At 38.5% G+C, this 23,836-nt stretch overlaps 2 protein-coding genes across 3 annotated transcripts in view; one reads left to right on the top strand and one right to left on the bottom strand.

The window, feature by feature from the left end:
- The window catches only part of LOC129743453 (MLX-interacting protein), a 102,751-nt gene extending 95,014 nt beyond the window's left edge, over positions 1–7,737 (top strand). For both annotated transcript variants that reach the window (XM_055735489.1, XM_055735490.1), the window contains 3 exons: positions 6,294–6,417; positions 6,488–6,617; positions 6,676–7,737. In XM_055735489.1, the coding sequence (XP_055591464.1) occupies positions 6,294–6,417; positions 6,488–6,617; positions 6,676–6,866 (445 nt within the window). In that variant the 3' untranslated portion in view covers positions 6,867–7,737. The remainder of the gene's footprint in view (positions 1–6,293; positions 6,418–6,487; positions 6,618–6,675) is intronic.
- Positions 1–23,836, bottom strand: part of LOC129743455 (gustatory receptor 68a-like) — a 90,701-nt gene that overhangs the window by 21,464 nt on the left and 45,401 nt on the right. The gene's annotated exons all lie outside the window — the stretch shown is intronic.

The raw sequence follows: 23,836 nt of genomic DNA, 5'->3' as shown, positions 1-23,836 counted from the left end.
AAAAAAATCCACAACCAAAAAACAAAATTATATCACAGTTACCATGCATGCGAAAAAGAAAGTAAATACCGTAATCCGGGGTAATATTGATCACTTTTTTCAATATTTTTCGATTTTTTTTTCTGTTAAGGGGAATGTGGCATGTTTCATATTTTTAAAACCAGTACTGGACTCCTATGAGCGTAAAACATGGTTGTAAAATTTTTCTGGACTACTTTAAATTTGATTTAAAAATCGATTTCGTCGCTGTTCAGGAATCGATGCGTTGGGGTTACATTGATCAGTCTCCATTTTGACGACTTTAACGAGTTTTCTTGATCGTAAAGTATACAAAACACCTTCATAATTGTTTACAAATTCTAATTTATCAATTTTACCTTGCTTTTTAACGTTTTCTTTTAAAAACATTTTTCATCAAAAAAAAAAAAAAAAGATGCTGCATGCATTAGAAGCAAATTTTTTTATAATTGCTAAATAGTTTGAGCTTCAAATTACAAATGAAAATTTACCTTCACACATTCCCTTAGGCCCTGCCACTATTTCCATTTTCATTTTTTTCTTAAAAGGTAATCATTTGATAGGATTCCTATCAATTGGTCCAATAAGGGCTTACTCTTGGAAAATATTCTTACTTTAAAAACATCAAAAATTTATCATTAAATGACTATAAAAGTAGCACTTTAACTATACATACACAAAGACTAAAAGTTGTTCTTTCACATTCAACCACCTGTTTGCTTCTTAACACTTTTTGGTATCATCAGAATAGCTGTTTGTGTAGCTGTTTGCGAGCCTTGGAAAAAATAGAAATTTCAAGATTTTGAGATTACATTTTTACTAACAGAAAACAATTTCAAATACAAACCAAATTTTGTCTATTTGATACTCATTTAATAGACTTTCAAACGTAGAAAACAGTTTTCAAAAATTCAAACTATAAGCTAAGTTATTGATGATAATGTGGAAAAATTTATTGATGGTCAAAGTTACCCCGGTGATCAATGTTACCTCGTTTTACGATACCACGTAGTGATACGTAGTAGTACGTATTACGTACGTATACGTTGTTATAAGGATTTTTTGTGAATGTTGGCCGAAAAGAGGTGATAAGTGATGAAGTGGTAGACGATTTGTTGACAATGCATGAGGCTTCCAACAGCCAGAAGAAATGTGATGCGCTCAGTCGTGACACGACTATTCTTTGAGCGTGAAAGCAATAACGAAATCTATGAAAAAATGGTGCTTCTTGAAAAATAAAATAGAATTCTTAAAATAAAACTTCACCGACATCAAAAACAAAAAAGTAGTTTGAAAAATGAGATGAAAGCTCTACGTTTGGATATGCCAAATGGCGAGATTTCGATCTCGCCCAAATTAACTTACATCGCCAATGCAAAAAAAAATATATTTTTATGGCTTCCCAACTCGACTAAAACACGAGATAACCTACACCAACGAGCTTCTTCCGCCTTACTATTTATGGTCAAATCGCTAAAAACGGGATATCTTATTGGATCAAGCAATAAAACACGTATAAAAAACGGGTCTGGTCATCAAGCTCATTGTTTGTGAACAGAATTCTACAAACAGATGCATCTCATTTGATCAAATCAAGTCGTAATAATCTATCACGCCACAATGCTGTTTTCGACGGTAGAATTTGCAGATTTGAACACATAAAAAACCTGTGCTATGAAGATATCAAACAAATTCCTAGATCAGTTCCTCGCCTAACGTATGTAACAAAACGTATTTGCCCCTTTTGCGGAAATGAGGGTGAATTTAGCTGCTCAAACTCTGAGTCACTATGTGTCTGCAGGATTGCGAACTTTTGTAGAGAACGATATTTTGCCGGAAAATGTTGGAACACTGCCCATAACTGCTTATGTATGGATAAATTATTCGATCGCGCTAATTCAACGGTTTTTTAAAGTACCAAGGTAAGCTGAATTATACAGAAAAAAAATCAAAACAGGAATGTTGAAAATTTTTATAAGCAAAATTATTACTTCATGGGGTTGCAAAGACCTAAACCTAGTTGATCGGACCATTGGGCATTATTAAAAATAATGAAGCAAAAGTTACGACATCTACGATTCATACCACAGGCTTGTACACATCTTCAAGCTCTTATACTGCTGTCTGATAAAAAAAAAAATATTTGGTGATTTTGTTATTTTACAGAGATGCGATTCACAACACTCCCGCTTCAATCAACTCATTGCTCATCTGAAAAACTAGGAAGTGTTGAAGCCGGTTTAAACAAATATTTTATAAATAATCCTTCATGCGAGGAAATTAAATTGCTGGAAAAAACCAGCCGAGTTTCGAATAAAAAACGAGTTTTTAAACATCAAAGTTCTGAAGATACGGATTTTGATCTTAGCCAGGCGAACATTGTATATTAAACAACTGGATGGGATCATAGCAAAGTAACGCATCCGGAATATGTGCGAAGGCTTATTTCGGATAATGAAAGCGTAGATGCAAAATCCAAAGTGTTAATCAATAACAAACGATATTATGATGGTGTGGGGATGAATAATCCTGGATCAATTTTTTTTTAATTTACTCAAAACATTTTGTTCCTTTTTAAAAAAAAATTGAAATTTGTCTAGAAAAATCAACTGTTGACTTAAAAGAAGAATTATTGAAACTTTAATGTGGCGTTATTCAAATCAGGATTTCGTTGCCGATACTCTTTGCACATCCTGCGCAAGATTACTTAAAAAAAAGACATACACCGTCTTCGCCGATTAAGGCTTTACAGACTGAATAAATGACGTGGATAACTTAAGATTAACATTTAACACCCTGCCATCAGTGGACCAGCGATTATCGTCATACCACGCTTACCACTCGACAACCGAGACGTACATACGTACGATTGGTCGCCAATAAGTATATCAATATGCTAATCAAAGCAAAGCTCCAGATCTTGAATATGGATCACAAATGCAACGAACAGAATAAACGAAAAGCATCAACATCAAAAACATTAAAAGTTTCCTCGAAGCGCATGAAGTTGAAAATTTGTTGATTTTTTTTCCAGCACAATAATTCACATAAATGTTTTCCTAATTTTAAGATCTTAAATTCTCATGTGTTATTTCTGTTATGTCCTCTTTATCGTTCACAATTTAATAACACTTCTAATAAAACCAATGGAATTAGAATTTCCGGCAGAGAATAAAACACGCGATTTAATCGGCTCCGTATCTATTTAGTCACGGCACGGCTGAGATCAGAATGATCGTTTATTAATCTTTCGAACACTATCACACAAAGATCGGATCTGTAGAAGATCTCATCTTTAAAATGTTTATAAAAATTCATTTACAGTGTGTTATGCATTTATCGGGACATGACAATTTCCTATTTATTTCATATTTGAAATATTTCAAACTTTCCGTAATTAAGTAATCATAACAAAAATAAAACACAAACTTCTTCAGGCTACAAAACAAAAAATCTAATTTTCAGATTTTTGTGGAACCATCAGTTTTCCTCCTCGGATCAATCTTTTCAAATGATTTATCTCCGTTCAATTATTCTGAAACTGACGTGTTTTGAGATGTCAATAAATTTTCGATTAGTCGTCAGTAAACAGTTTTGTTTTCTTTTCGAACGATTGGTTATCGAAATAATATCAACAATTATCTCTCTGGAGCCAGGATGTGAAATGTAAGCATTTTTATTCCAATTTCTTCTGATTCATATGACGTAGTTCTTGTTAAGCCACTTAACGCATGCAGTGGCTTGATGGTAAGAATGCAAGTGGAAATAAACTTTTTCTTCCAGCTTCAATTACTCTCTGGAGCCACGTTTTTCGCACTTAATCGTTTGAAGCTATCTTGAAGCATGAATTATCACAGGGCTTATGCTAGCAATCAATCGACACAAATAACTTAGCTCAACCGCATAAACGGAAAGCGAAAGAGATTTCATCTCCTCTCGATGTTCACCTCAAAACTTTAGCTCATGGAGTAGCATTATGACAGACTACCTTTCGTCTGCTGGCCTAGTTCTCGTGATTCTTCATCTGCCAAATTCCGTTGACAGCAAGCGTCCTACTGTCAGAAATAGCTGGCATCTAACTTTTCTATGTTAGAGAGCATCGTAAGGCGATCGATGTTAAGCCATCGTTTCTAGTTTTACTGCGTTCGAAATCAAAGCAAAGGCTTCGATTTCTCTTGAATTTCCATTTGGCATTGCAATCTGTGTAATCAGTAATCTGAAATTCAAATGTTGATAATGAAAATCCCCATGAAATAAAAGGTTTTGTATTAACCGGTATTCCATTGAATTTAAGACGATACAAATTTTATTGACAAAATAAATCTGATGAAAAAAAAAATCAAGAAATTCTTGACGAAACACGCCAACTTGACTCTTTTAGTAAGAACTTTCTCCATGGGGTGGTGCTGATATGCATGTCCTTGCTAGAGTGTATGAAGCATGCTAAGAGTTACCAATGTTGATTATAATATGTTTGCCTGAAGGGTCGAAAAAAAAGGATAAAGATGAAAACATCAACCATACTGTTAGAATCTATTATGATTTATGAATGCGTAGGATCAATCATACAATTGTAGTTCAAGTTTATAGTTGATTGAAGTTAGTCAATCTGCAGTTTCTGGGTGAATCTATAACATTCATAGTTGAATCAGTTATTCCATTATAGTTGAATCTTTCATATTTATGATTGATTGCAGAAGGTCAATCTAAAGTTTGTTATTGAATCTAATATTTTTAAAGTTGAATGCCTGAATTCAGTCATACAATTGTAGTAGAATTTATAATATTTAGTCAATCAACAGTATACAGATGAATCTATTTTATGTATATTTGAATGTGACAAAATCAACTACACTTTGATGATTGATGTAAATAGCTGAAAAATTGAACAATTGTCGTCTTTTTTCTCCGTGATGAAAAACTCAAATATTTCTGTTGTGGGTAAAAATGTCCTTCACATTGTTCAATAGTAGACAATGAGCGGACAGACTCTCTGGCAAAGGTGGGTTCGTTGGAATGCCATACGTATTATCGTGAAATCGTTTTACAAATTTTACTTTTCTGTCCGTAGAAACTGTCTTGTGAACTGCCAGCGCATATGGGAAGAAGATGAGTAAAATTGATGGCTCCACTCGCTCATTTCAAAGATAAGCCTTTAACCGTGGTTTAATAGGTTGGGCCGAGATTTTATCGTTTATTTTCTCGTCTCATGTCCTCTCATTATTCCTTGATTGCGGTATCAGAATGAGGGTTGGCTAAATAGCGGCACGTTATCCAAACATACGGGAAAATTGTGCCCAGACGCGGTACTCTATCGTTTTAACATTACTGGCAGCAATTTGTGTAGTTTAGGAAAAGGTTACCACGACATCGAGCATATTGTTTTGTCGTGCAAGTCCTAACCTGTCGTCAGAGCCAACTTCATAGATTCCACGCTGATAGATAGAAAGTAGGTACGTTTCGTGAGGCCATCATTGGAGTCAATGGAATTTCGTCGGTCCAAGAAGCCGGAGTCATGAAAGCTCTTCGAGCTTTCGACGGACATAAGGTAAAGAATCTCGACTGCTGGTAATAAATTAGGGGTCAGGCCTCGAGTCGCCAAGAAAATGAGCAGAGGTTGAATCTCGAGTCGATAGAGAAAATATCAGGCCTTTAGTTGTGTAGATCTCGAGTCGTTTGAGAAAAATCAGACTCAAGTCAGCAAGGATGGTTTGCGTGAGCCTCGAGTTGTTCCTGTATTTCGAAGAAAGGTCGATTCTCGAGTCGTTACAGGAGAGATCAGGCTTCAAGGAGTAAAGAGCAGATGTATTACTGAAAGAGTTTAGATCATGACTATGCCAAAAAGCGCATTAGCGCAAGTATAACCTCCCACCGTTAAAAGATCATCTCGAGGTGGGACCCAAGGTCAGAGGCCCCAGGTGTACTTAAGGGGGTAGGGATATACTTAGAGAATGTCGTGAGTCGTTCATTTGCATTCATAAACCCAAAGAAGCAAGCTGTGGTGACGCGGCAAACCATTGTCGCTCATCAATCGAAAACTTGCCCATCTGCTGACTTCAAGTCATGAAATATGCCGACTATCATCGAGATCGTATATTCCAAAGTTTTAAGAATCTTTATCGACGCGGAACTATCAGCTAATACCTATATGCTGAAGCGATCCTTTGAACTAATTGAAGGTTTACCTTCAAATCATCAAATTATTCAACCCCCATAAGGGGTACTGATTTAGTGCTATAAAGATAAAATTAATAATGGGTTTTTTTTATTTTTAGCAATTTGCAAACGGCGCTTCCAGCGAGTGGCGCACCAGTTTCACGGCAGCGCACCGGACGCGTCAAGGAATTATACCAACAGTACGTACGCCAGCGCACGTTGGACAATTGGAAATTTTGGATTGTAAGTTGCGATCTTCTGTAGTGTCCTTTGGGAGTTTCATTGATAGTAACATTCTTATTTGTATATCTAGTTCGGCATGATTTTCGAACCGCTGATGAACACCTTTAACCAGACGGTTTCCGTTGCCAGCCTGGACGAAATGTGCCGCACGTCCCAGCTTTGGGTGGATCAGCACTGTTCCTTGGTGGAATTGAGACCAGGTTGGTTGCTTTTACCCCAAATCTTTGGATAACTCTGAATTTAAATTTTTTTTTTCAGCCGTCTCAAATAAGCTGCGACAACTATCGACAACGACCGACATCCTGTCGGATCCGCCGACCTCGCTACAGGAGGAAGTCTTGAAGGCAATATCCTCCTCGATGCCACTTCCAGGAGGTGGTTCCAGTGGAAGTCGTGGAAGCAGTAATGCTAACAGCCCTAATAGACCCAATTCCAGTGGAATGATGTAAACTTCGCCATGAAATTAGATCGAAAATGAGATTCATCCATTGCTTAGTGGAAGCATTTGGTAAAACGGTAGTAGATTGTAGATAACCGCTTCTAGAGAGTGCCTTGTTATAAGAGAAAAATTATTGAGAGGACGTCAAAACAAAAGCACTTGTTGTACCATTGGGACCTGATCATTATGACCATAGATGTCCACTGTACGTGTTATCTTGGTTAAATATCAATTAAAAAAAAGAAGCTCACTCGACAGAAGTGAACAATCTAAGAGCTCTTGGTAGCTGAAACGGCCTAGACATCGATGGAAATTTTTCTAAAACTTGAAAATTACCCAAGTTTTGATGCAAAATCGGCGCGCCCAAACACAGTGCGGTGCCATAATACGTCTCCTGGACAACAACGAATCAGCATTTTGCTCCTGATGTTTTCCGTCGGGGTTTGAACTTCGAACACCGATCGAAACCAGCACCAGCACCATATCCAAATATGTTCCAGTCGAATATCTTTGCCTGCAGGAAAATTGCTGTACTTTAGCTGTAATCTTTAGAGTGTAGAGTTTTTCTGCCACTATTCAAGTTTTTTTTTGCGTCATGTTAATGCTATCGTTAAACTGTAGTGTGGTAGGTTTCGTTCAGCTGTGTGTGTTGATCTAAATGATTGGATTTTGTGAATGTGAAAAGTCGAATGTTTCAGGGATATTATTGTCTGGATGTGAGTGACTTAATAGCTAGCCAAGTAATATTTTTAAGTTTGTTAACTTCTTCTTTTTTAATTCTCTAGGTTTACGTTTTACAGTAAACAAGAACAAAGATGTAGTTATAAAGCAACAAACTGTTAATCATAACCAGAATAAATATATTTTTGTAAACACTTTAACTTGTAGTTGTTGTTAATTATGTGAATATTCTCGAATTCGAAACATTTCTTGTTTCTGTTCTTCTCTAGAGTCTAGAGTTTTGAAAGCTGAGGCAATACCTGCCACACCCGTCAGGCGCATCTTCTTTATTCTGATTAAATGTTCTACTTCATTCTTCATCTTGAGAGATATTACTGGTGCTGTTTTCGGACAGCGCTAGTAAGCTTTTAAACAATCCTTTTTCAGCATTGAAACCTTTCTGGAATTGCTTAAAATTGAGGTGAGGTACCTTCTTCTTATTATTCTTTTTTTTTTATAATCGAGCTATTCGTTGAAAAGTTTTTGAAGGGCTCAGGGTACTTTCAGCATAACTAAAAGAAAACTAAAGAAAGACAACTCTATACAGTAGTAATTATTCACTAGAAGATCACTGGAGCTTTCCCTAGACCTAAAGGTATACGAACGAATTTGAACTTCTCACAGACATTTCCTTAAGCCGTGTTTGTATTATCTATCAAAGCCAATGTTGAATTCCCAAGCGCAGCGAGTCAGCATTACAGCTCAACCAATGGCTTAGTGATTTTAATACAATACATGACGTAACATGCGGACAGTTCTGCACTCTATTGACTGAATAGGCCAGAATCCTTGGACAACCTTAAATGAAAAACATTAGGCAGAAATTTGATAAATCGTCGGTGTCATCAAAGGTCGCTAGAAATCGAGATTCGGGAACGTAAGTGGAGATGGATTGGGCACACGCTGCCAAGAGATGGACTCGAGATTTGCAGAGAGGCGCTTGACTGGAATCCAAATGGGCATCGAAGAAGAGGCAGACCCAGAAGCTCATTGCGGCGTAGTCTAGTCGCTGAAACCTGCACAGTTGACGAATACTTTGGCTGCCAATAAGTAAAGACGCTGGCTCCTGATCGCCAGCAGTGGATTGGAGATGCCTATTCATCGGACCCTTAGGTAGGTTTGTAAGTAATCCAAATCCCTCGAATGGCTGAGCAGAACTACTGCTCAGGGCTGATCAGCATCATGAACCTTTTGTGCTAACACTTCTGTGGATATTAGTTCTAAACGTGCAAACTGATTATGAATTGTCTTTCTATTAAGCCAATGTATCCAATTTTACTGTAGTGAATAACCTGATTCATAATCAACACAAACGCTTCAAGTTTGATTTTGAACAAGAGAAAATGACTTTTAGTGTGGCGGAAGGGCCCCTCCAGACCTCCAGGACTGGTATCATCTTCTGTCTATGAGACACTACGATGGATGTAGTATGAAGGAGTCTTGAGCAGGGTAGAAATATTAATCAAGTCGATGGAATTATGATTGTCGATGATAATATCTTCATTATATGCCAAAATTTGGAAGAATCAAATATCAAAATGGGTACAGGAGGGCAACAACACTCCCATCAAAACTATTAACCAGCATACAATATAGAAAATAACAGTATTCTTTAAATTGCACGGTCTAAACCAACGGTTGGAGCATCCTAAACCGTATGTCTAGAGTGAATGAAACTCACTTCACTGTAGAAATTTACTCAGCTTTGAGTGTAACCTTTTTTTATACTGTGCTATAAAAATCGAAACGTCAAATGTTTAAGTACGTGTCAAACGAATGAATGAAGAGTCTCTTTTGATTCCTGCACTCGACCGAACAACACCGTTTCCAGATTGTGTCCGAAACTTCTAAATCCATGGTGGCGACGACGAAAATTCGTCATTGTGTTCTTCCATTAATTTAATCGTGGTTAAGCAAATTAGTGAGGCAGGTTTTGTCTCGCAAGAGACGTTTGAAGATGAAGAATTCATCAGAGGATTTTTACGGGTTCCCAGTGGATTCTTTCGTGTTTGGCGATCGAAACAGACCAGATGACGCCAGTGAATCCGAGCAGGTGCGGTTAGAATTTTTTAGATTAACATTCCAAGCAACCAAAAGTCGCGTTCTTACGTAAAGATGGAACTCCGAAGTTCACAGTTGGCCGAACAAATGTTTTACGGAAGTTTCAGGTGATTCGTATCACGTAAAAGGTACTCATGAACTTCCATCGCCTTTTGAAAGGTTGTAATATCGATAACGGAACATCTAAGCAGTTTTAAAGCAACCCCAGCAAACATTTTTGTAGGTATATTTCTCAACAACTTGTTATACGTTTCATATACATTATAGATTGATCGTATGAAACTCGAGAAAACAGCATTTACCTACCAAAGCGGAGGCAATATACATACATATTTTCAACTTCTGGCTAAAGCGATAGGAGTATACGATTTGGACGATATTCGACACCATATTCATACATACTGAAACAATGCAAGAGAGCACAAGTTTTTTTTCTCTCAACGCATGCGAACCGTTGCCAGCGACAATATTTGCTGCCTCTGTCATTGGGCAATTCTTGCCAATACACCATCTAATATTTAGCAATCTGGTTGCACCGATGGTCACAGAGAGAACTACAAAGCTATTCTCTCACTTGACCCACGCTGGAGAAAAAAAAGGAACGGAATCGCTTCAAAATTTGCAAACATGGCGGACTATTGACCATATCCAATTTAAATCGTTTAATTTGACCTCGAATAACGATTTTTACGACCTTTTACTTGCGTTAGTTGGCATTACGATTCGCAGTAACGTTTTTAATGACTTGAGTTATCATTTTTAATGCGATTTCATGTTTGCTGGGACTTTTTTTTAAGAAGGTCGGTTGCGTTCGATAAGTACTTTCTAACGAATCTTTAAGATACTTCTTGGTGTTTTAAAAACCTATTTTGAAATTCTAACCCAAGTAACACAGATTATGCCAACTAGCATTAGGAAGTTTTATTATGGTTTAATTATGGCATTTTCTTGTGCTTTATGGTGGTTTTATTATGGTCATGCAGAATGCTTATAATTTTTTTTCGACTATATGTTTTCAGATGGTTTTTTTTTTTATTTTTTTTTATAATATCTTTATTTGAAACGGCTCATACCTTTAGGCTTTGAGGAGCCAAAGACTTTTTTTGTCTTTACAATGTTCTAATTAACTTAACACTTTTTGTAATTTGTTTAAAGAAAAAGGAGGATAGAAAGGGAAAAATGAAATTAAGGAGAATTATAGATGAAGATCAATAGCTTTGAGAAAAAGGTAAATTTCGAACATGTAGTCCAAATCTAACACAGCCAGTACATCTCTCACTGGAACGTTGGGTGGTTTACTTCGGGCCCGAAGGGAGTCTATTAAATTCGTTCTGGCGACAAGGTGGTCCTCACACGACCAAACAATATGCTCGATGTCGTGGAAACCATGGCCACAACCACATAAGTTGCTGCCAGCAAGATCAAAACGATAGAGTACCGCGTCTAAGGAATAATGATTGGACATGAGACGGGAAAATATACGAATGAAATCCCGACTCAGGTCCAACCTATTAAACCAGGTTTTAAGGCTTACCTTTGGGATAATCGAGTGGAGCCACCGACCCATTTCATCCTCGTCCCATCTGCGCTGCCAGTTGACAATGGAGTTTCTTCGAGTCAAAAAGTAAAATTCGTTGAAGGCGATTTCACGCTGATACGTGTCGCCTTCCGTCGCCCCCACCTTTGCCAGAGAGTCTGCCTTCTCATTACCCACTATTGAGCAATGGGAGGGAACCCAAACAAAGATGATGGAAAAGCGACGTCTTGTTAAAGCACTCAAAATATTCCGTATCTTCTCGAGGAAGTACGGCGAGTTACATCATTCTGCATATCCAATATGGATTGTGGCAAACAAGTCGACGCAATTTATACGGACATCACTGCGGCATTTGATTCAGTTAATCACTTGATTTTACTTTCAAAATTGAAACGCCTGGGATTATCTGAGAGATTATGCGCCTGGATCAGAAGCTACTTAACTAATCGTCGTCTCGCTGTAAAAATCGGATCTTCTGAATCTCCCGATTTCATTCCGACTTCAGGGGTACCACAAGGAAGTAATTTGGGCCCTTTATTGTTCACCCTGTTCTGTAATGATATTAACATGCTGCTTGTTGGATGCGGAGTACTCATGTACGCGGACGATTTGAAATTTTTTTTGGTCATTAACAGCTTGGCAGATTGTCAGATATTACAGCGATTCCTCGATACGGTTGTAAATTGGTGTGCTGATAACTTACTGGCCTTAAGCGTCTCTAAGTGCTGTATAATAACATTTGGGCGCAAGAAACTTCCATTTTTGTACAACTACAATATCCAGGGCGAATTCCTACATCGTGTTGATCAAATTAAGGACCTTGGCGTTGTTTTGGATAGTCATATGACATTTAAGCGTCACTACTGTGCTACACTTGAAAAGGCTAACCGAATGCTGGGATTTGTCATACGTCTGAGTAAAGAATTTACAGATCCTATTTGCCTACGAGCTCTGTATTGTTGCCTGGTCCGTTCAATACTAGAATCTGCAAATCTTGTGTGGTGGCCATTTGAAGCTACATGGGTAGCGCGTTTTGAAGCGGTTCAACGGAAATTCGTTCGTTATGCTCTGCGTGATCTACCGTGGGATAATCCTCGAAACCTGCCACCTTATGCACAACGTTGCGCTTTGCTTGGCCTTCACACGCTGTCGGATCGCCATTCCATCGGTCAATCACTATTTGTAGCGAAAATTCTCAGAAACGAAATCGACTGTTCTTGGATACTCTCCCGCTGTTACATTTATGCCCCAGAAAGAGCTCTGCGAAACCGTGACTGGCTTTCACTGGAATCGAGAAATACACGCTATGGCAGCAACGACCCCTTACGTTCCGCAAAAATTAGCTTCTTACGCCATTATGCTCTCTTTGACTTTAATGTCTCAACTGCAACATTTAAACGCTTGATCGAATCTAACATAAGTGACCAGTTAAGAAGCTAGAAATCTCAAAATGTAAGTTTAGATAGACCTAGATTTAAGTAAACCATTAAGACGCTTACGTCAGATGGTCTTTTTTTATAAACAATAAACAATAAACAAGAGTGCTTTCCCGGTCTTATTGAGCGCATTGCTTCAATAGAGCTCAGACTATCCGTTACAATATAGTAATGTCCAGCATGTCGTGAAGCAACGCTGTCCAAAGCCCAGTGAATAGCTGCTAACTCCACTATATATACAGAGCATGGTGATTGGAGATTATAAGAGGCGCTATTTATTTCGTTGAACACTCCAAATCCCGTTGATTCCTCTATTAGAGACCCGTCGGTAAAGTACATTTTGTCAGCATCGACGTGTCTATATTTAGCATCGAAAATTCTTGGTACCAAAAGTGGGCGATGTTGTTCTGGGATTCCTCGAATTTCCTGCTGCATAGACAAATCAAACTGGACAGAAGAATGGTCGTAGTGTGGGTTACAAACACGAGTTGGAGAGTACGCGGAAGGATTAACCTGCATCGACATGAAGACATGGTATATAGACATAAACCTGGTTTGAAGATTTTGCTCTAGTAACCTTTCAAAATTTACAATCACCAATGGGTTCATGACCTCACACCTGATGAGGAACCGGAGAGATAGTAAACTGAATCGGTCTCTCAGTGGGAGTATGCCTGCCAAAACTTCAAGACTCATGTTATGCGTAGAGGGCATACAACCCAAAGCGATGCGGAGGCAACGATATTGAATACGTTCGAGTTTAATGAGGTGTGTTTTGGCAGCCGATTGGAAACAGAAACTGCCATACTCCATCACTGAGAGAATAGTTGTTCGGTATAATTTTATAAGATCTTCTGGATGGGCTCCCCACCAGGTGCCAGTGATTGATCGGAGAAAATTGATTCTCTGTTGGCATTTTCCTTTCAGATACTCAATGTGTGCTCTCCAGGTACATTTGGAATCAAACCAAACCCCAAGATACTTAAAACACCTCGATTGAGTGATCGTTCTGCCTAGGAGTTGAAGCTTTGGTTGAGCAGGTCTATGTTTCTTAGAGAAAACAACCATCTCCGTTTTCTGGGGGGAAAACTCAATCCCAAGCCCCAAAGCCCAGGAAGACAATCTGTCTAAAGTATCTTGTAAAGGTCTGTGCAAATGAGACTCGGTAGATCCTGTGACAGACACCACGCCATCATCTGCAAGTTGTCTTAGAGTGCAGCCTTCAGAGAGACAACTGTCGATGTCACTTACGTAAAAGTTGTACAAAAGTGGACTCAAACATGAACCCTGCGGGAGGCCCATGTAGGAGGTTCTTCTAATTGCAATATCTCCGTGAGCAAAGTTCAGATGTTTCTCACAAAGCAAGCTGTATAAGATGTTGTTCAATAGTGGAGGCAGACCCCGGGAGTGCAACTTGTCTGACAACACCTCTATTGAGACTGCATCAAAAGCTCCCTTTATGTCTAGAAACACTGAAGCCATTTGCTCACGTTTCGCGTACGCCATTTGTATATCTGAAGACAGCAAAGCAAGACAATCGTTTGTTCCTTTGCCCCTTCGAAACCCAAATTGAGTATCTGAAAGGAGACCATTTGCTTCTACCCATTTATCCAAACAAAACAAAATCATTTTCTCCATCAATTTGCGTATACAAGACAACATCGCTATTGGACGGTACGAATTCGCATCGGACGCTGGTTTTCCGGGCTTTTGGATAGCAATAACTCTCACTTGTCTCCACTCTTGGGGAACAATGTTGTTCTCCAAGAATTGATTAAATAAATTTAACAAGCGAAATTTTGCGGCATCTGGAAGGTTTTTCAATAAGTTAAAATTAATTTGATCAATTCCCGGAGCTGAATTGTTACAAGAGAGGAGCGCAAGTGAAAATTCGACCATCGAAAAGCTGGAATCCAGATCGCACCTGTCTAGGGACACATTCCGGACAATTTTTTGGTTCGGTGTGGAATCGGGACAGACTTTCCGTGCAAAGTTGGATATCCATCTATGTGAATGTTCCTCACTTTCATTTGTTGATGATCGATTACGCATACTTCGTGCAACTTTCCACAACGTACCCAAGGATGTTTCTCGTGATAAGCCGCCTACAAAATTCCGCCAATACGCCTTCTTTTTCCCTTTGGTCAACTTTTTAAACTGATTTTCAAGGGTAAGATAAGCATCAAATAGGACGAGAGTTCCATGTTTTCGAAAATCTTTGAATGATTTCGATTTGTCCTTACAAAGCTTGGAACACTGCTGGTCCCACCATGGATTTGGGGGCCTTTTAGGTACGGATGAGTTTGGGATGGGTTTTGTTTGAGCGCAAAGTGCACTTTCATGTATTATACGTGAAAGAAAGTGATACTCCTCTAGAGGAGGTAAAACATTCATAGAATCGATGGCATTTGTTATATCGTCCGAGTACTTTTTCCAGTCGATGTGTCTTGTAAGGTCATATACCATATTTGTTGAAATTGAAAAGCTGGCCCCATTGGTGATTGTAATTTTGATTGGCAAGTGATCACTACCATTGAGATCAGGGATTACCTTCCACTGGCAATCCAATGATAGTGAATTTGAGCAGAGTGAGAGGTCAATTGCACTTTGTCTTGCAGGAGGTTTAGGCACCCGTGTTTTTTCACCCGTGTTCAAAATTGTTAAATTGAAACTGTCACAAATGTCATAAATAAGAGAAGAACGACAATCGTCAATTTGTTCTCCCCAGACAGTTCCATGAGAATTGAAGTCACCCAGGATCAACCTTGGCTCAGGGAGCACTGAGCACAGGTCCTCCAGATGATTTCGATCCACTGCAACTCTCTGAGGCCAGTACAAACTGACAATACATAAGTCCTTACCTCTTATAGTTGTATGACAAGCAACCGCTTCAATTCCGCCTGATAAAGGAAGCGGGATTCTGTAAAAGGAGTGGCGCTTATTGATCCCCAATAGCACCCCTCCGTAAGAATCATCACGATCCAGACGGACAACATTGAAATCGTGGAATGAGACGTTAGATTGAGAAGAAAGCCAAGTTTCGGACAACGCAAAAATATCGCAATTTGTTTCATAAAGAAGAAATTTGAACGGATCCAGTTTAGGGATAATACTACGACAATTCCACTGTAAAACAGTGATATCTCCGACCTCTTGACTTAAATTAGCCATCGAGAGAGATAAAAACTGAAAGGAGGGGCCACGTTTGCATCAATTGCTTTAAAAATGTCTTCACTACAGGAAGCATTGAGATTACAATGCCTCGGATTGATTCCGATATGTTGAAAACCGTGAAAACTCCTTCCAAGATATCCGACAACTTGAACAGTCCCGGTTGGGAATTTGATTCAGGTAATGCTACGTTGGGGTTGGAGCTCTTAGAAGTTCCCGGTACTTCTGGAGTATTTTAAGGCGTAATAGTTATACGGAATCCAGGAGGGACTGGTTTTTCTTTTTTTTCAGTTGGTGATTTTGGCCTAACGACGACTGGTGGGCTAAACGTAGGAATTTTGTTTGGGATTCTGGTGTTCTTTGGTACTGGTTTTGGGCGTTTCCGCGAGTTAGCTGAAAAAACGACTGGTGGATCTTCGTCGGTTGTGTCCGTGTCTACACTTTCAACTGCCAGCACAGAAAAAATGTTACTCGGGTTAAGTTGGGTCGGAGGCGCCGCGCTCTTTAATATGGCGGCATAAGACCGCCTCGACCGTTCCTTTAAAGAGCGCTTTTGATTATCCCAGCGACTCTTAAATGCCTCACACGAGGAGATTTCATGGGGTGAGCCCCCGCAATAGACACATTTCTGTTCTACTGCTGAGCACGCTCCATCCCCATGATTCTCCCCGCATTTGGGGCACCTTGGCTTGTTGCAACAGTGCGATGCAGTGTGCCCCAACTTGATGCAATTTTTACAATCCATGGGTCGAGGCACAAAGAGTCGCACCGGAAGCCTTAAAACTCCGTCAATCAAGACGTAGTGAGGGAGGGCGGTACCCGCAAAGGTCACACGAAATGAGGCTGAAGGCGAGTACTTTTTAACTCCATTCACGACGTTGGCAGTATTAAGTTGGCGGCATTACAAGATTTCAACTGAAGTCGAATCAAGGTTCTTAAACTTACCAACGCCGTTGGATTTAACGTACTCTGCCTCCAGGCTCATTTCTGTTATCACACCATCAATCTCTACGTCCCGTGATGGAATGTAAACTTGGTACTCTAAGGTTAAGAACTTACTAGCTACAATCTCATTGGCAGCTTTCCGGTTGGCCACCACAACTCGCAACTTATTCGGTCGTACCTTACTTACACTGGTTACGGAGGACCACCTCGCCAGATCTTTAGTGATCTGAACCACGTTCAAGTTTTTGCCATCTTTTTTGGGCCGGATGAAAACCACCCAAGGACCAGAAAAATTTGTACTTTCCGCGTAGGTTCGGAGTCGGGTTGCTCTCCTGTCAACTGTGGATGATGCCGAGTTATCATCCATCGGAGAATCTTTTGCATCTGAAGGACCAGGGGGAACCTGATCCTCCAGATGCTCCACATCCTCGTAGATGACTCCCTCATCATCCACAGTTGATGGGCATAACCCCCCGCCTTCGCTCATACTTCTCAACGGAGACACGAATGCCTTCCGTTTTGAAAATATGAGCGGAGCAATCAATTAACGAAAAATGCAACAAAGTGAAATAAAATAGAAAGAGAAAAGTGAAATAAGAATTAAAAAGAACTTACTATTTTTAGATACTTATTAGTAGAAGATTTGTTCCAGTGTCTTTTGATTTCTTCAACCACGTGGTCTTCCGTTTATCTTAAGATGGCGACGTCAATTGAAGAACCCGTCTAATCGAAGAACCCGTCCAATCGAACTCAACCGTCCTGTGTCAACTCGGCTACGGTAAACAAAACCGGACCCGCCAAGTCACCGCCCCGACAGTGCTGAAGACCTGGATTTGCAGGGCTAACAGGAAGGCGCCTTCTGGTAACGACTATGGCCTTGGGAGATGATGAAGGTGACAAAAACCGTTACTGCGTCCAAATTGGTGAGAACACACTTGTGCCAATTGTCCTTCTGGGAAAATCCGGCGATTGACGACCGAACCCGCCAGCAGCAAAACCACTCCACTCGTTAAAACTTAATCGAACTTCAAGAAAATACTCTGATACTGTTGTGAGCGAAAAAAAAACGTCCGCACTGTTCGAGCGATTGGTATGAAACGTTGTTCAGATGGTTTTGAAAACGCTAATAAAACTTTTATTAAACATGCTGTTTTAGTTATTTTGAAAGAGTTATGAATGCTCTTTTTAAACTATAATAAAACACAAACTTAGAAGTTTGCTCCAAGCTTTCTTTTGCATGTTCTATAATAGCACTCAGTGCCTGATTATTAAACCGCCATAAAACTTAGTGACAGTTCTCGATCAAGATGTCAAAACAGGACATGCTCAGAATAGATAGCACATATTTGAATTGGAACTCCCATTTTTACACATTTTTGGTAAGTTATGCGTGTTGGTTTTGAGTTAAAATTAAAAAAATACATCTTTGAAAACTTGAAATCACCGAAAGTGGTATGAATATCTTTACAATATGAGTATTGAGTAAAAGGGCCCAAATAGTAGGAAAAAAATTGTTGCTTGACGCCATCATTAATTCAAGATGGCGGCTTCCGCTTTTATTTTCAAAGCTGTAAATTACTGAAAATATCGTGAAACCTTCACAATATGGTTATTAGGTGAAAGTAATGAACGAGTAGAAGTCAAATTTCGCTGCCCGTCGCCATCTTAAATCCAAGATGGCGGCTACCACTCAACTTGAAAATACTGTAAATGTCTGAAAATCGCATAAAACCTATATTATAGGGGTATAAGTTGAAAGAAATCAACCGGTAGAAGTTGAATTTCGCTATCTGACGCCATCTTGAAATCCAAGATGGCGGCTTCCGCTGAACTTTAAAATGCAGTGAATGACTTAAAATGACATGAAACCCAGGTGGTATTGGGTGGAAGGGCTTGACGAGTAGAAGTCGAATATTGCTATAGGTGGGAGCACAATAGCCCGTCGTGCGTCGCGTCGCGTCAGCGTCGCATTGACATTTCATTTTGAGGATATAGTTTTCCGTTTGAGCCACCACAATGATGCGTCGCGTCAGTGAAGACCTTGTACTAAAATGCAAAACTTGTTCTAAACAGCAGCGTCCTCCAACGTCGACGCTCTGTTTTTGAAAAATTTGGAAAAGGTAGCGCGTCAATGATAATTTTTAGGCAGTGTTTGTTTGAATTTCAGCCAGACATCAATTTAATATCTCTACAATATTATAAAAAGTGTATTGGTAAATCAAAACTTAATAGAAATAAATTCAGTGCATTTAAAATAAATTAATTCGTTATTTACGGGAAGCACAAAAATCACGAATTGTATTTTATTTACATTTTTATATTTCTATAAATTTATTCTGTAACATAATTAACATTTATTATCCACAAACAATCACTATCACTATTGACACTGTGGGAATTTTCGGTCCACTACCGGAGGAAGAATTGAGTTGGTGGGTGATCATCCTCCATTGAAGGCTCCTACGCTGGAAGCTGTCCATTCTGCAGGCGTAGCTACCGTCTTCTTCTCTGGGAGGCAATCAAGCTTATTTCTTCTCTACCATATGAATTTTGAAATTACTCTGGAGTGATTGTAGGCTAGGGTGGCCCAAAATTGTACTATGTCTGGGATGTTGGGGGCTCAAGCTTCAAATGATAGCTTAGGGTGTAAGAAACAATATTTTATTTGGCGGCGACTCAGAAAAATGATGTTTAGAGGTCGCACTGGTTCGATTTTTGAAAAAAGCCCATTTTTTCGAAATTTTGTCCTAATAACATTTTCAGATCTTGAAAAAGTATCAAACATGTGTCTCTAATATTTTTTAAATTTTCTTTATAATGTAAGTTTTAAACTAAAAATTTATTGGGACTATTTTGGACTCTCAATTTGTATGTATGATTTTTTTAATTACGCAATACTGTGAATTTTTGTAAAAAAAATAATTAAAATTAACAAAAAAGTGTACTTTGGATTAAGATTTTTAATCAATTTTGAATTTAAAAGATGCGCGACGTTAAAATGTGCAACTTTGCAGAAGAAAGTGTACAGCTATGACTTGTCGTTTTAAAGTAATTCAAGTTTCACTGTGGAAAAAAGTCACAATTTTCAAATTTTTGCTAAGAATTGCTCTATATTATGATGTTGATGAGTTTCGAGCAATCAAAGAACCAAATGAACTCCTGATATCAAATTTTTTTCATCCTTTTATCGATCCTTAAATCACCAGAAAGAACCATTCCAAGTTTCTAGATTTTTTATTGATTGAAGCTCGTCTTACCCATACTTGGGTGTCGGTTTGGTGAATGTGTTATGGCTACAACCACTAAAAAAATTTAAAATAAAAATCTAGAAACTAGTCATGGTTGTTTCTGCTGATTGAAGGATCGAAAAAAGGATGAAAAAGTTTGATATCAGAAGTTTATTTGGTTCTTAGATTGCTCGAAACTCAACAACATCATAATATAGAATAATTCTTAGCAAAAATTTGAAAATTGTGACTTTTTTCCACAGTGAAACTTGAATTACTTTGAAACGACAAGTCATAGCTGTACACTTTCTTCTGCAAAGTTGCACATTTTAACGTCGCGCATCTTTTAAATTCAAAATTGATTAAAAATCTTAATCCAAAGTACACTTTTTTGTTAATTTTAATTATTTTTTTTTACAAAAATTCACAGTATTGCGTAATTAAAAAAAATCATACATACAAATTGAGAGTCCAAAATAGTCCCAATAAATTTTTAGTTTAAAACTTACATTATAAAGAAAATTTAAAAAATATTAGAGACACATGTTTAATACTTTTTCAAGATCTGAAAATGTTATTAGGATAAAATTTCGAAAAATGGGCTTTTTTCAAAAATCGAACCAGTGCGACCTCTAAACATCATTTTTCTGAGTCGCCGCCATATAAAATATTGTTTCTTACACCCTAAGCTATCATTTGAAGCTTGAGCCCCCAACATCCCAGACATAGTACAATTTTGGGCCACCCTATTGTAGGCATTGTGCAGCCTGGCGATCCACTTCCGGCTGGAGGATTGGTAATTGCTGACTGGATCCTGGGCTGGGAGATGCCCATTCCGCAGAGGTGAAGTTGTGATTCCATCGCACAAAAATACCGAAAACGGTATTGACTGGTATGATTTGGCTTCTAATCCGCTAGGAAACGAACAAACGATTCTTCCAAAAACAAACTTTACACTGCTTATCGGAAGCAACAAATCAAAACAAACGTTTCCGTTGCTATGTCTTCGAGCTGCATTGTAATGCAAAAATCGTAGGGTGTGTCGCGTCAGCGTTTTAGTACTCAACGACGGCGTTGACAGCTGACGCGACGCGACGATCGACGCTGTATTGTGTTTCAGCCTTTAGGCGTCCGAATGTAGCCTTAAGGCGACCGCACAATAGCCCGTCGTGCGTCGCGTCGTGTCAGCGTCGCGTTGACATTTCATTTTGGGGATATATTTTTTCGTATGAACCCCCATAATTATGCGTCGCGTCAGCGTAGGCATAGTACTAAAACGCAAAACTTGTTCTAAACAGCAGCGTTCTCCAACGTCGATGTTTTTGAAAAAATTCAAAATTGTTGCGCGTCAATGATTATTTTTAGGAAAACACTTTCATCAATATTCTAAAATGTTCTTCGTTAAATCAAAACTCGATACAAATAAAATCAGTGCGTTTAAAATAAATTAAATCGTGCTTTACGAGGAGCTAAAAAAAACAGCACGAATTTTATTTTGTTAATATTTCTACATTCCATTTTTTTACTAACAAACAAATCAATATTATCGTAATAAAATCGATACACAAATTTCAAAATAAATTATCACACTTTCTTATTTACTTTATGTTTGTTTTATTTATGCAAAAATTGAAAACTCGAAAGTATTGGGTCATAATCATTTTAATTGCCATTCATTGGATCCTCTACCGGCGGGAGAATTGGTTGGTGGCTGACCAGAGAAGCATTTCTGGCTACATTTAAGGCTTCAGCGCTGGAAGGCGCTGCTAGTACCGCCAACGAACCAACGACACTTGTTGCAATGAATTGAATCCTTCTCCGCTGGGAGGCAATCAAACGCATTCCTTCTCTATCATATGCATTTTGAAATTACCCTGTACAGCCTGTCGATCTACTTCCGGTTGGAGGATTGACTTACTGGCACTACTGGCAGGATCCTAGGCTGGGAGGTGCCAATTCCGCAGTTGTGAAGTTGATGAGTTGGCTTCTAATCCGCTGAGAGATGATTAAACGAAGTCCATCTCTGCCTTGAAAAATACTTTACATTGCTGATCGAAAGCAACAAATTAAAACAAACGTTTTGGTTGCTATGATTCTTGACGCTGTATTGTGATCCCAAAATCGTCGTGTGCGTCGCGTCAGCGTTTTAGAACTAAACGTCGGCGTTGACAGCTGACGCGACGCGACGATCGACGCTGTATTGTGTTTCAGCCTTATCTTACGCCATCTTGAAATCCAAGATGGCAGTTTTCTATAAACTTTAAAAATGCTCTAAATCATTGAATATCGCATGAAACCTCCAAAATATGGGTGTTTGTCAATTGGGATAAGCTATAAAAATTTTATTTTTGCATTCTGACGCTATCTTGAAATCCAAGATGGTGGCTTCAGCTGAACTTAAAAATACTGTAAATGAACGAAAATAGCATGAAACTCCCAAATATATTGTATCGGGTGCTAAGGCTAAATGATAGAAGTCAAATATCTCTTTTCGCGTTTCTCTGAAAATCTGTAAGTGACTGAAAATCCCACAAAAACCACCACAATACAGACCCCGTTCGTTTTTGGCAACATCGAATTTGGCACATGTGCCTAAATCAGACGGTTAACAGAAACAACATAACCTTATTGTTTTTGCTAGAAAAAGACCAATACATTTTAAACATAATAGCATGATAGGAATAATAGAATTACATAAATGGCAAAAAAAAACAAAAACTATAAACAAAATAAGAAAAGTGCTAAATGCATTAGAAACATAATGAAAAAATAATAAAAGTGATTTAAAATGATCTAAATTGTCTTAAAATAGTAGTTTTAATGTAGTATTACGTGAAAAAAGTTGTGTTCAAGCGATTTTCATTGATTAACAGTATTTTAAATTCAGTGGAAGCTGCCATCTTGGATTTCAAGATGGCGTCGGAAAGAAAAAAATCGAATTCAAGTTTAGCCCTTTCACCCAATACCCGTATAGTGGTGGTTTAATGCGACTTTTTGGCAACATTAAGCATTGAAAAATGAGCGGATGCCGCCATCTTGGATTTCAAGATGGCGTCTGATAGCGAAATTCAACTTCTACTCGTTTAGCCCTTTCACCCGATACCCATTTTGTTGGGGTTTCATGCGATTTCAAGTCAATTACACCATTTTAAAGTTCAGCGGAAGCCGCCATCTTGGATTTAAAGATGGCGTCAGACAACGAAATTTGACTTCAACTCATGATTTATTCCACGGGTCATTCAAAACCAATCCCTTTTCATTCAAAAAGTCTGTCCTAATTTACTGTACTAATGATTAACAACTCAGAAATGAGGAACTCAACCTTAGCGTGTAATTGGTTGGCTTGCGAGAGAAACGTCAAATCGTAGCTTTTTTTTGGGGTCATCATTAAACCATAATAAAACTATGAATTGACTCACGCCATGTTGGTTGCAAAATCGAAGGGCACAAAATGACGCCATGTTGATGGATTCACAATGCAAGAATTGGAAAATATTTTTTCAGGCCTTTTTCCATCAATTCCATCATGATGGACCATCAGATTTGACGAGGCGCATTTATTTTAAGATACTATTTCATATACATTTTACCTAAAATCTTGACTGGCAGTAGAAAAGACGCTCAATATATGGTTAAAACATTGGTTTTTCAGCTATTAATTTTACCAGATCATATCTGAATAATGCAATCATCATTCATCAACCATTATGGTTGCTGGAAAAAAAAAAAAAAACTCCGAGAACTGACAGAACCGAAAAAACAAAAATTTCTAACGTGTTTAATAACAGCTTTTTAAAAGCTTTGGTGACCAACATTGATGACCAACAATTATATGTCTTGATGACGTTTCTAGGGTAGGGCCAAATAGCCTGATTTTGGCTTC

Source organism: Uranotaenia lowii, chromosome 2 (genome assembly GCF_029784155.1).
Source record: "Uranotaenia lowii strain MFRU-FL chromosome 2, ASM2978415v1, whole genome shotgun sequence".
NCBI lineage: Eukaryota > Metazoa > Arthropoda > Insecta > Diptera > Culicidae > Uranotaenia > Uranotaenia lowii.
This window is presented reverse-complemented; position numbering and strand designations above follow the sequence as displayed.